The sequence below is a fragment of the Leopardus geoffroyi genome, chromosome E2 (assembly GCF_018350155.1).
Source record: "Leopardus geoffroyi isolate Oge1 chromosome E2, O.geoffroyi_Oge1_pat1.0, whole genome shotgun sequence".
In the NCBI taxonomy this organism is placed as follows: Eukaryota; Metazoa; Chordata; class Mammalia; order Carnivora; family Felidae; genus Leopardus; species Leopardus geoffroyi.
This window is the reverse complement of record NC_059335.1, coordinates 42,773,078-42,786,642: the sequence shown is the minus strand read 5'-3', so window position 1 is coordinate 42,786,642 and position 13,565 is coordinate 42,773,078. Positions and strand designations below refer to the sequence as shown.

Sequence of the window (13,565 nt, the reverse complement as noted above, 5' to 3'; positions counted from 1 at the left end):
ACTTGACTCTAACCTCAGAAGAGACCAGAGATCAGACCACTGAACTTCGCTTCTTCCAACTTTTTTTTTTTTTTTTTTTGAGAGTACACAAGTGGGAAAGAAGGGCAGAGGGAGAGAGAGATATAGAAAGATAGAAAATCCTAAACAGGCTCTATGCTGAGCATGGGGGTGGGGGGGTGGGGAGGCTTGATCCCACAACCCTAGATTCATGACCTGAGCCAAAATCAAGAGTCAGATGCTCAACCAACTGAGCCCCCCCAGGCTCCCCTGCTTCTTTCAGATTTCTAACCCATAGAAACTGAGATGATGGTTATTGTTTTAGGCTGCTAGGATTTGGAGTAATGTGTTATACAGCAATGGATAATTCATACAAGGGCTTATAACTTGAAAATGTTCCCCATTGCCAAATAAAACATAAATCAATTAAGATACTTACTTTCCCAAGTAACCCAAAACTGGCATATCCAAATACCCAGTTCTAGAGATGATATACTTACTAAAACCATGATGCTACTGCTCAATTTTTTAAATTAACCCTCATTATTCTTTGGAATTTTCCTTAATGGTACCAGTTCACCATTTGTATTTGTTATTTGCAGTAAATCTGGTGGTGAATAATGAATTGTTTCATTATGAATCAAGCTTAAGGCATGCTTCTAAAGTGAAAGGCTGGTGTAGGAAAAATGCCAAGAAAAGTCCTAAGCTGGGGCGCCTGTGTGGTTCAGTTGGTTAAGTGTCTGACTTCAGTTCAGATCATCATCTCACAGTCTGTGGGTATGAGCTCCACGTCGGGCTCTGTGCTTACAGCTTGGTGCTTGGAGCCCACTTTGGATTCTGTGTTTCCCTCTCTCTCCCTGGCCCTCCCTGGCTCATGCTCTCTCTCAAAAATAAACATTAAAATAAAAAGTCCTAAGTATGGTTGATATAACACCAGCACAATCAAACTAAGTGTGTATTCCTACAATGACTACCTTGAATAATGGTACTAATCTGAATGTGTAATTTTTGAAATTCTTCCTCTCCTGCAAGGTCAGTACTTCATAGTTGTATCTCATAGGATGGGTATATCAAACCAGATTTTTAAAAAACCATAATATACATTGGGCACTTAGTATTCTTCGTGATAGTTCTATTAAAGGCTTTCTTTGAAATCAGTGGAAATGACCACTAGATGCCACTGTTGTTAAGGTTAAAAAAAAAAAAAAAAAAAAAAAAAGGATGAAAGAACATTTCAGAAACAACCTAAGTCAATTTTCATGTCATAATGAGCACCAGAACAGAAATTGTTGGATAATGTCAATGAAGAGCCAAGAACTTTTTTTCACTACACATAAGTTTATTGTGAAAGTAAATTAAACATACAAACATACAATATGGCTAATGGTGGCAGAAGCAATCTGGCAGCTTAAGGCAAGTTTTAATGGAGATGAATTTAGAAAAGATGATGCAATGATGTAATTTTGTTTAAATATAGATCATGGAAAAATATCAAATTGCATCAATAACTTAATAAAAGTTTTCAAAGCCTGCACTACTGGAGAAAAAGGGCTTATGATCTTAATGCCAGCATTAAGACAGATGGAAACAGCACTGTGCTAAATGACAGGAAGAGTCGAATATTTACAGAAGGGTGGCAATATGAACATTTAACAACATTTGATCTTAGTTACCGGTGGAATGAAAGCCCTTAGCTAGAAGCAGTAGAGGAAAATGTACCATCACCATCATGTTATTAAAAAAATTAAGTGCAGAAGTCAAAAAACCAAGGAGCTCTGTGATAAAGTAACCTTAAAACACCACTTTAAGGGCCACTTAAAAGGTGATTCCCTCAGGGGAAATTAGGGCACTGAGTGTGTAAACATGTGAACTGCACAACACCAAATACCAACCAAATTCATTCATAGTACTTAGTTACACAAGATCAGCATGGTCCGTTATGATGCATTATTGTTTATAACAATTTAAACACACTCCTTACCATGCATGACTTCAAATATATAACAAATATTTTTATTCTGAGATACAGGATATGTTTATGAATCATAAGACTTATATACAACGAAAGTCACACCTCCCTCATCAATCAAGTGTGTGTGTGTGTGTGTGTGTGTGTGTGTGTGTGTGTGTTTTAAATGCGATGACCTTATTCATACTTCAGTTCCTTTTCTGAATTGACCGTGTCAGTTTTTCACTCTTTAAAATAATGCCATTCTATTACGATAAAATATATTTTTGCAAAAATTCAGAAATGTAGTAACATTTAATGAATGTGACCATGAAAAATATTTGTAAGGAGGTTCCAAATGACTTAGCACTTTTTTCCAGTCTTGTATTAAAAAAAAAAAAAAGTTGCATTCAATTTGATAGTGAGCCTATTTTAAAAATATTCTTATACTAATTCATCTCAAAAGGTTCTATTAATAGTTCTTCTGGAAAATACCATATATATAACCTGTGAGGTTTTTCCCAGAATAATTAATGAAGAAAATGTATCCTCTGCACAGATGAACATTTTCTCTCTAAGACTAATCTTTCATCACCCAGCATTGTTTTTACAAAAGCATGCATTATAAAATACACATAAAAGCAGCTATCTTAAACATGATTTTAATACAATATTACCTTGGTAGCTGATTCATCACTGTCTCCAGTTTAATATGCTGTTACATACATGAAGGAGCTCCAGTATCCCTTTTCTGATTGACTTAAAAAAAAATCCCTGAATAAAACAGAAGCCAGCCTGTGACTTCTTTAGGCATTTCAGTAGAGTATTACCATCTATGGAGAGTATCTCCACACAAACTCATGATTACAGAACAGAATGTAAAACAGATCTGGGGCAGATTAGAGTTAATACCAATTAAAATTTTTTATGTTTAAGGAGGAAAGAAAAAGGAGCTGATTATCAACATTTAAAAGGATACTGCAACTTTAACAACTGTAAACTTTGTGTTAAAAGGCTGTGGCAGACAGCTCTATGCTACTAGGTCTTTAGCTTGTAAATAATGCAAACACATCAGCAGTTTTAAAATGCCATAGACTATAAAAACATAGAAACAGAACAAATAACCAAGAATGTCTATCTAAAATGAAGCTGTGTAACCAACACATCTAAAATTCCAAAAATAATTAGAACAACCAATTAGGGGGAAAAACCCTCTGAAAAAATTTTAATTTCTTGACTTGTTTTTAAATGACATAAACTTTTAAATTAAAATGGAGGAAAAGAGCTTTACAAGTGGATAGTTTCAACTCATTTAAAATAATGCCAACAAGGTAAGCTTGCATAGAAAAAAATGTCAAATTACTGGCTACATGCATACAAAATTAGAAATGCAGGTATTATAATCATAGTGCAAAACCATGGCAGTTTGTGATGTCTTGTTACTGCCTAAGGTTGAGAAATAGACTGCGGTACCTCCAGTTATCACAGTTTCTGGTCTTTTAATGATTATTTCTGCTGACTAGAAACAATGTAAATGTAAAGATAGGTGGGCACATCTGTGCTAATTAACGAAGTTTGAGGTCATCACCACCACCTAAATTGGAACCAGGACTAGGGTCTTGTTGTCTTCTTGCCTGCAATGACAAAATTATAATTTGGGGTCAAAACATGTTTTGAAAATCAAAGTGCTAGATAAATACAGTATAAGACACAGTAGCATTTAAAAAATGTTTACAACCATCTTTACATGTAAGAGGAAAAAGAACAATTTAAATTGTGTATTAAATATTTTGCTAAAGTTTCAAAAAAACCAAGAATAAAAATCTCATTATATTCAAAAGAACATTATCAAAATATGTACTATGTATAAAAGAACAACAAATCCATGTTTATAGTTTTTGGACTACAGGGTTAAACACATCATCCATTTACCTTAGAATCAAACTTCCCCTTTGAATAATAGCTGACACTTATTGAACACGAACTATATCCGGGGCACTATTCTAAGCACTTTTCATAGATGAACTGATTAAAACCCTGTCAGCAACCTATAACATAGGTGCTACTGTTTATCTATTTTATAGTCACACAAAAGTATAGAGGCTACCAACTGTATGACTGAATAATGTAGTAGTGAATTTCATCTTACACAATGCCATCTCTGCCAACCAAGCTGTAACTAAAAATCTCTACCTCCGATAATAAAATCATTACTATGGATAAAGAATTGGCTTAAAAGCAAAAATGGGTACTCTTAGAGCTTCCACTAAGAAGAATTGCTTCAAGGAGGTCACAATCTAAGAGTACAAGTAAACAGAATTTTAACTACTTTGGTTATATACATCAAAATTGAAAGGCCAGGTTCTATTTTTCCAATGTAGAAATAATGGACATGACTGTATTTACAAATACCTTTATATGATTGCATAAATATGGAGGAAAGAAAGACAGGAGTACAACAAGAAAATTTGTTATTTAACAAGTGCAATTCTTAAAAAATAACCTATCCCCCCCTCCCAAAAAACAAACAAACAAACAAAAAAAAAAAAACAAAAAAAACAAATGCAATTCTTAATGAATAAATTTGAGTAAGGGCCAGGCACCTGGGTGGCTCAGATGGTTGAATGTCCAACTCTTGATATTGGCTCAGGGCATAGTACCAGGGTTATGGGATTGAGCCCTGTGTGGGACTGTGTTTAGCATGGAGCCTACAAAAGATTCTCTCTCTCTCCCTCTCTCTCTGACTCGTGCTCTCTCTAAAAATATAATTTTTTTTTTTAATAAAATCTAGGAGCGCCTGGGTATCTCAGTTGGTTAACCCCCAACTTCAGCTCAGGTCATGATCTCACGGTTTATGAGTTTGAGCCCTGCATCAGACTGTCTGCTGTCAATGCAGAGCCCGCTTTGTATCCTATCCCCCTCTCTCTGCCCCTCCCTGCTCATGCTCTCTCTCAAAAGTAAATAAACATTAAAAAAATAATAAAATAAATTGAATAAAATTCAAACCAAAACAAAATAGGGAAAAAATTACAGTCCCTGATCCACTTACATACACAGAAGTATTTTTATAACAGTATTAACAACTAAGAGGTTAGACAATTATAAACACTGAGGTTTTCAAGTTTCACTTTAGAATAAACATTTCTAGTTAAACTGATGGCAAATTACTTAATAGAGCACATCTAACAACTAACAGGTCCTGCATGACACTCTCTGCCACTATTAAGTTTTTATGGAACCTAGTACCCCTGTGGTTTACATACAACATTAACTCTCATTGTCTTTCACAATTCCAATGTGTGTTTCCTACATAAGCTTTCTTCAGGGACTACAAATGTCAGTGGAGCACAAATGTCTGACTGTATACAGAACCTGTTTCCTTCAACAACCTTGGTTAGATGATATTATACACTGGCAACTCCATTTTACCAGTAGTTCAGGCACAAAAGCCTGAGGTCACCCTAACACCTCTTTCTCTCACATTCACCTTTAGATTCTAACAGCTCCACACTAACGATATTCTGCATGTTACCATTTCTAACTGCCCCCACCTCTCTCACCCCAGTCTATGCCACCACCATTCTTAATCTGGATCTTCTCTGGAGTCACCTCTGATATATGCCAGTAGCTGAGACTTCTTCAAATTACCTATGCAATCTTTAGCTAAATGGAATACTGTACTATTATCGCCAACTGATTCTTCATTGTCTGTTTTTGGCAACAAATCTAACCAAAATCTAACCAAAAGTTGAAACAGTCTCATTTCAGTTCTTAAGATCTAAAACAGTTGTTACAGAAGGAGCATCCTTGACCTTCAAACAAGCATCTAAACAAATCATACTTGTACTGTATGATCAAGTTTTAGTCAGAAGCTCTATCTGTGTCATTTCTCAAGAGGGTTCTGTTTAGACAGAAATGAACCTTCCTTGTTCCTTTCAAACAAATCAAATAAAACCCAACACTAACTTCTGTAGTCCTTCTTATAAATATTGATAGGAGATTTTAACTATTTTTTATTAGCATACTGCTCACTGACTGAATTTTAGCCTATTTCTTTCAATTAACTAGTCAGGTTAAAGTTACACTGCATGGTACAGGCTGAAAAACCAATGGAATGCATATTCACCAAAAACAAAAACAAAACCAATTTGAGTTTCCATGAAGAATCAATGTTAAATGTAGTGTAAGGATGGATCGATTCTGCAAAATCAGAGATGGTGATTTAAGCATCTGGTTTCAGTCAATGAAGGTTAGAAAGGGGCTGAGCAGTGAAGAAACGCTGAGAAAAATCAATCCTAATTATATATTTACAAATCACTATTAACCTACCAATAATACTTTGTGAAAAGGATATTTCAGCTTTGGTCTTGAGATAAGAGTAGTTATCTTAATAATGGGACGACTTCAAATGAGTGACAGCATGTCAGGAGCAGTCATCAGCAGCTGGAGTTCTCCTTTCTGGTCATGGCTGTGCAGAAGTTGCCAGGGATTTGTTTGTTTAAAATATATTTTGGTAAAGGCATGAGAGGAGTAAAGTTGTTTTGCTACTTATTTGTGTTTGCAGTTTCCATTTACATTGTGAAGATGGAGTCAGAAAGATATAAGGGAAGACACTGTGAGGGAAAAGCAAAAATAAGATAAATACAGACAGTGGGGGAAGTCAATAGCGGGAGAGCAGGAGAAGAGTAAGAGCTGGAGACTGGAATGAAATTTAATGCTCGCAGGGAAGAGGTATGGGCTGTCACATGAAGGAAATAAACACAGAAAAACAGATTTATGTTCAGTGAAATAGCTTCCATAAGACCGGAATTCAACAATTGGATGAACTGCCTTGAGAAGCAGTGCTTTCTATTGTCGTAGTTTTTAAAACTTTATTTTTATGTTTATTTTTGAGAAAGAGAGAGTGTGAGTGGGATAGGGGCAGAGAGAGAGGGAGACACAGAACCCAAAACAGGCTTTAGGCTCTGAGCTGTCAGCACAGAGCCTGATGCGGGGCTCAAACCCACAAACCATGAGATCATGACCTGAGCCAAAATTGGACGCTTAACCACCCAGGCGCCCCTACTGTGACAGTTTTGTAATGAGGGCTCAATGTTTTAGAAGGAATTCTATGAGTAATCAGTTAGACTAGATGGTGGCTAAGAAACTCTCCGAACTCTATTATTCTACCAGCATCAAGTCCATAATTTCTAGTTTCTTTTTCCTCTGTCAATCCACATGGGCACTTGATTCTAACTTTTTATTAACAGCTATTTCAGAATAGTTTTAATATAAAGCAGATACCCACAAGCCTGTTCAGGATACAAATGTTTTTAATATTTATAAAGAAGTAATCTAGACACTTTACTACAGACCTCCTACTACCAGTTGCTCCTGTTTTCTTTCTTTCAATATGCTATTGCCCAAATAGTTTTGAGGAGGCAGTCATGAGATGAGTCCAAAATGTAGAGAAAAAGAATAGTCACCAGGCACTGGAGTTTTCCCTACTGGCCAGGGCTGTGCAGAAGTAGCCAAGAGCAGGGATACCCAAATAAAAATGAATAAAACTTCTTGCATGATTTCCACTCTTTTATTATCAAGATCATCAAAATCCTGAAAACTCGTGAGAAAATGCCCTAATATTTCAAAATAGCTTCAACTTACTGAGTATATACTGTGTTCACACACAGTGCTTACTATTTTATATGTCTGACACTTGACTCAACGTCAGAACACAGAATCACAGAATTTTAAAGTGGCAAAGTATGTCAGAGATTTTTAGTTCAACTCTTATCTGACAAATGGTAAGCCTATGACCAGGAAGGTTAAGTGATTCCCCAAGGTTTCACAGTTAGCTGGTGGCAGTCAGAGCTTTAAACTCACAATCGGCATTAATGTCAACCTAAGTCATGGCTATTTCTTCCAACTGTTAAAGCTGGATGAGACACCAAGCAGAAATTTTAAGTGCTAGTAATATGACAGAAGGGAGTGTACTTTCTCCAAACTCATTAAAAAGGTAAAAACCAAGTCAGCAGACAATCATAAACACTTGTCAGGTAAGGAGAATGTAAGAGCTGATCTAATGGGCATGTAAAAAAATATAGTTCTGGGGTGCCTGGGTGGCTCAGTTGGTTAAGCATCTGACTCTTAATCTCAACTCAGGTCTTTTATTTTTTAAGTTTATTTATTTTTTTTGAGAGAGAGAGACAGAGAGAGCAAGTGGAGGAGGGGCAGAGAGAGAAAGAGAGAATCCCAAGCAGGCTCCACACTGTCGGCATGGAACCCAATGTGGAGCTCGAACTCACGAACCAGGAGATCATGACCTGAGCTGAAACCTAGAATTGGACACTTAGCTGACAGAGCCACCCAGACGCCCCAACTTATTTATTTTTTTAATTAAGGAAAAAAAGTTTATTTTTGAGAGAGAGAGTACGAGCAGGGGAGGGGCAGAGGGAAAGGGAGACAGAATCCGAAGCAGGCTCCAGGTTCTGAGCTGTCAGCACACAGCCCAATGTGGAGCTCAAACCCACAAATCATGAGATCATGACCTGAGCTGAAGTTGGATGCCCAACTGACTGAGCCACCCAGGTGCCCCTCTCAGCTCAGGTCTTGATCTCAGGGTCATGAGTTCAAGACCCATGTTTAGCTCCATGGTGGGGTGAAGCCTACTTAAAGTATATATGTATACATATACATATGTGTATATATACTTCTTATAAAGTATACAACTTTAGGAAAACTTTACAAATAAAGTGACATTTCAATATAAAAGAGATAGTAGAAATAATCTACATTTCTGAGCGTGGACTGGGATGGCTCTGCCACTTTAGCTATGTGATCTTAGACAAGTTTCTTATTCTCTTTCAGCCTCAGTTCCTCAAAATGGAGATACACCTTGTAAGAGTGCTTTAAGAACCAAGTGTAAAACAAATATTGTGGTGTATACTGCCTGGCATGCAGTAAGTACTCACGCTGTCATTATTACAACAAAGCTGCTCATCACTTCCCAATTTATTTATAGGAGCATTTGCATTGTTAAAAAAAAAAAACACAACAACCCTGTATATCCTGCAGATAAGAGTAATTTTTAAGAAATAAATAAGGTTGGTTCGGGGCGCCTGGGTGGCGCAGTCGGTTGGGCGTCCGACTTCAGCCAGGTCACGATCTCGCGGTCTGTGAGTTCGAGCCCCGCATCGGGCTCTGGGCTGATGGCTTGGAGCCTGGAGCCTGTTTCCGATTCTGTGTCTCCCTCTCTCTCTGCCCCTCCCCCGTTCATGCTCTGTCTCTCTCTGTCCCAAAAATAAATAAACGTTGAAAAAAAAATTTTTTTTTAAATAAAAAAAATAAAAGAAATAAATAAGGTTGGAACAAAATAAATCTTAATGGAGTTTTGCATCTCCTATGCTAGAGAGCAAACCAAGACTGTCTTTCTGTCTCGGTGTGGGAGACCAATGATCTAGCACCCTCTCCCTCCTTGTCAATCCCCTTCTGATTCTCATTCTCAGTCTGAGTTCATATTCCCACTTCACTCTCATCTACTGCCTTTACCAGAAGACACGTCAGGAAGGCCTAGGATAGACAGATTTTTATGTTAGTTTGTCCTCACACAAAAAAGAGTGTTGGTGCAGTTAAAGTGATTTGAACACTGAAGTCTGCGGGAATTTAAAATAGTGGCTGAGATTTTTCTTCTTGGACCACACAGAATCGAAGGCTCCAAAAACATACAAAACAAATATAAAAACCACATAAAGCCTTTTGCCTGTTTTTATTTCCAAATAGTTTCCACCTAAAATTCTCCTGTGATTTGAATTGTATTAAAACTGCCTATAGTAAAATAAGCAATAATTATTTACTCATTCTCTGACATTAAAGACAAGAATTTATTTGCTAAAACTTTATAAACCAACCAGATTAAAGTATTTTCTACATAATGACAGAGAAAATCTTTCAGCACCCTGTCACCATGCAGCCGAATTAAGAACCAACAGCTTTAGAAAGTTAAGAGGCCAATCAACTTGAAGGCAGTCTCTAGACAAGGGAGTATACACGAGCTGCTACCAAACAGATAATGGAGGCATCTTTCCAATTTATTTATGACCAAAGCACTCATTCTGTCCTTTATGAATCTCAATCTTATTTCACAAAAATCCCAAAGTAAGGCATTTGAATTCCAGCTGTACAGATATGTGACCTGAAGAGAACCGTCATCAGTAACACATCAACATTTTCAAATCATGGAAGGATTCTCAGATAACAAGGTACTTGCCTCCTTTCATGTGGCAACAGACAGGAATGAGAGGCATTTCACAGAAGAAATGTCTGTGATTATTTTTTCTTTTTTTTTTTTTTTTTATTTATTTAAAAAAAAATTTTTTTTTTTTCAACGTTTATTTATTTTTGGGACAGAGAGAGACAGAGCATGAACGGGGGAGGGGCAGAGAGAGAGGGAGACACAGAATCGGAAACAGGCTCCAGGCTCCGAGCCATCAGCCCAGAGCCCGACGCGGGGCTCTAACTCACGGACCGCGAGATCGTGACCTGGCTGAAGTCGGACGCTCAACCGACTGCGCCACCCAGGCGCCCCTATTTTTTCTTTTTTTAACATCTAATTTTTATTAAAATACAAGAGAGTGCACAGATCATAAATATGTAACTTGATGAATTTCCCACTAAGTGAACACACCCATGTAACTAGCACCCAGATCAAGAAATACAGTATTACCCAAACTTGGGAAGTTCCTCTTGTGCTCCCCCCACAACCCCCTAGTCACTACTCAATCAAGGTAACTGCTATCTTGACCTCCAACAGAACCCAGAAAAGCTTAAAGCCCTTTACTACTGTTAAAAACCAAACAATCAACACCAGAATATAAAATAGCTCGGCAAAAGATCTGACTTTCACAGTCTAAAGATAGGCTATGCCTGCTTTTACTGCTACTCCAGATACACTGTGAACCAAAGTGAGGAAGTGAGCCCATTTTAAATGTCAGATACTGAGCTAGGCAGCAACCTGGGAAGTAGGACGTTAGCTGTTTTACAGATGAGACTCACAAGGATAAGTAACTTTTCTAATGTCACAAGGCAACAAATAGTGGAGCCAGGATTTAAAATCAGAGCAATCTATTACAAACCTCATGCTCATTCTACTACATCAAAGGTTTTCAAGTTATATTCTGCAAGCTGCTGGGTTCCATGAAAACACCCTGGGACTACAGAAGGAAAACAGAATAATCTCTACCCCCACTTCATCCAGAACAAGGCCTCTTTTATCTATTATTTGGGGTTCTCTATAAAATTTCAAATGAAGGAAGGATTTCACATTTTTAGAAAAAGCCCATATGCCAGAGAATACATATAGCAAGTTCTAGACTCTTCTAGTTGCATCATTTTGTGTTAACACTAAAAACAACACCTCCCCCCCCCCAAAAAAAACCCCTTTCTTTCCTAAAGAGGTAATAGATGCACATGATACAAAATTCAAAAGGTATAGAAGATAAACAGTGAAAAGGAATCACCCTCCCATGTGGCCCCCAGTTTTCAATTAGTTTCCTACATGTCCTACTAAAGAGAGACTATGTATATATTCAAGCAAATATGTGTATGTACTCTTTTTTTAAAAATACCCAAAGGGTAAAAGATGTTATGTACCTTTTGCATACCATTTTATTGTACACCAAAGATTTAACAGTATTTGGATAAGGTTACTAACATAAACAATGTTTCTTCATTTTACTATAGTTTTTCATTTGCCAAATTAGTAATAATCTGCTATGACCTCTGAAAGGTAAAGAAAATATCATATACTGGGGCACCTGGGTGGCTCAGTGGGTTAAGCGTCTGACTTCAGCTCGGTCACAATCTCACGGTTCGTGAGTTCAAGCCCCATGCGGTTCGTGAGTTCAAGCCCCGCGTCGGGATCTGTGCTAACAGCTCAGAGCCTGGAGCCTGCTTCAGATTCTGTGTCTCCCTCTTTCTCTGCCCCTCCCCTGCTTGCACTCTGTCTCTCTCTCTCTCAAAATAAATAAACATTAAAAAAAAAAAAAAAAAAAAAGGAACAAGAAGATATCATACTACTAAAATATCTTTTTCCAGAAAACCAGAAAAAGAAAATACTAAATCCTACCATGAATGATGGATTGAAAAATTTCTAGGGGCACCTGGGTGGCTCAGTTGGTTAAGTGTCCAACTCTTGATTTTGACTGACATCATGATCTCACGGTTTGTGGGTTTGAGCCCCATGCTGGGCTCAATGTGGAGCCTGCTTGGGATATCCCCCCTCTCTCTCGCTCTCTCTCTCCCTCCTTCCACTCATGTGTGCTCCTTCTCTCTCAAAAATAAATAAACTTAAAAAAAAAAAGAAAACTCTCTAAATTTTACAGACAGTAAAAGAGAAACCTGCTCAAGGAGTTTTATAACTGAATACAGGTTAAAAGACACTAACACATACCGAAACCCTTTGTAATCTTAACCTTAGACATATATTAAATGTTCATGAGCACCACCATTACAAATTTAGCACTGCAGGGCTAGACGCCTCAGAGGTTATCCAAACAGGGCTGGGACATCCCTAAGCCTCTGTACTGCCAGGATCTCAAACTTCCAAGGACCATTTACTGGGTTACTGCCACCCACGAGTTACCACTGCTCCTTGGCCCTTGCCTCTAGTCAGGCATCAGGACCACCCACTGGAACTATTATTATTCTTTTTTTGCCTCAGCCTTTTCTTTTCCAGGCAAAATGGTTTGTAACCTCTCCTGGCAGGTTTTATTTTTCAACTTAATCATCTTTATGGGTGATGTGGAAATTAATTTCCCAGTGCTAGGCTGTATTTGTAGAGACCTTCTGGTTAGGAATCTGGTTTAAGTCTTCGCTCCTCCTTCCATTAACCAACTACTTGAAAGAGCAAGTCAATTTTTCTCAGTATCAGTTTCAACTGTAATAAGAATTTTAGAGTACACGGCATAATGTCCCCTATGGATGTTCAAATTAAAAGGGGGAAACAGTAATTTTCCCTAATGTTCTCCTTTTAGGAAAAAGAAGGTAAACTGTAAGGAAACAAGCTGATACTAGGAATCTGTTATGGATTTTTTTTTTTTTAAATATATATGCACAAAGTACCAAAAGACACACATACCCAAAACTCCCCTAAGTGACTGCCAGTACTGCAAGCTCTGGAGACAGATTTCAGTCCAGCTTTGTAGATGAAAGTTCTCTACAAGGACGGATGGTTTAATTTTTGCCATAAGAGACTACAGGATCTTAAATCATTGATGACAATCTAACCATTTTTGCTATGCTCCAGGTCATAATGCAGGGAAAGTGCCCTGATATACTTTTAGAGAGCTAAAAGGATGTTCTTCGCCAGATCATTCAATTAACTGGAACCAGCACAGTCGTCAAGCTCTTAGTGCTAAAGAAGTACTGTAGAGCTATTATTTACTGTAGGCATACACAAGCCAACCACCATACTAAGTGCTTTTACAAGCATTTCCCCCATTTAATTCTCACAATGATTTCTTTCTATGAGAAAACAAGCTTAAGAGAGACTGGCCAGCAATGGAACAGGAATCTCTACTAGGCCTGATTACAAAGTCCATGTTCTCAAATCACGGACATAAAACCAACTAAAAAACAATCTATC

The 13,565-nt window shown here is 37.6% G+C and overlaps 1 protein-coding gene across 2 annotated transcripts in view; it reads right to left on the bottom strand.

Moving 5' to 3' along the window:
• Positions 1-1,315: 1,315 nt before the first annotated feature.
• CBFB (core-binding factor subunit beta) overlaps positions 1,316-13,565 on the bottom strand; it is a 55,875-nt gene continuing 43,625 nt past the window's right edge. For both annotated transcript variants that reach the window (XM_045443140.1, XM_045443139.1), the window contains exon 6: positions 1,316-3,579. In XM_045443140.1, coding sequence (XP_045299096.1) covers positions 3,557-3,579 — 23 coding nt within the window. In that variant the 3' untranslated portion in view covers positions 1,316-3,556. The remainder of the gene's footprint in view (positions 3,580-13,565) is intronic.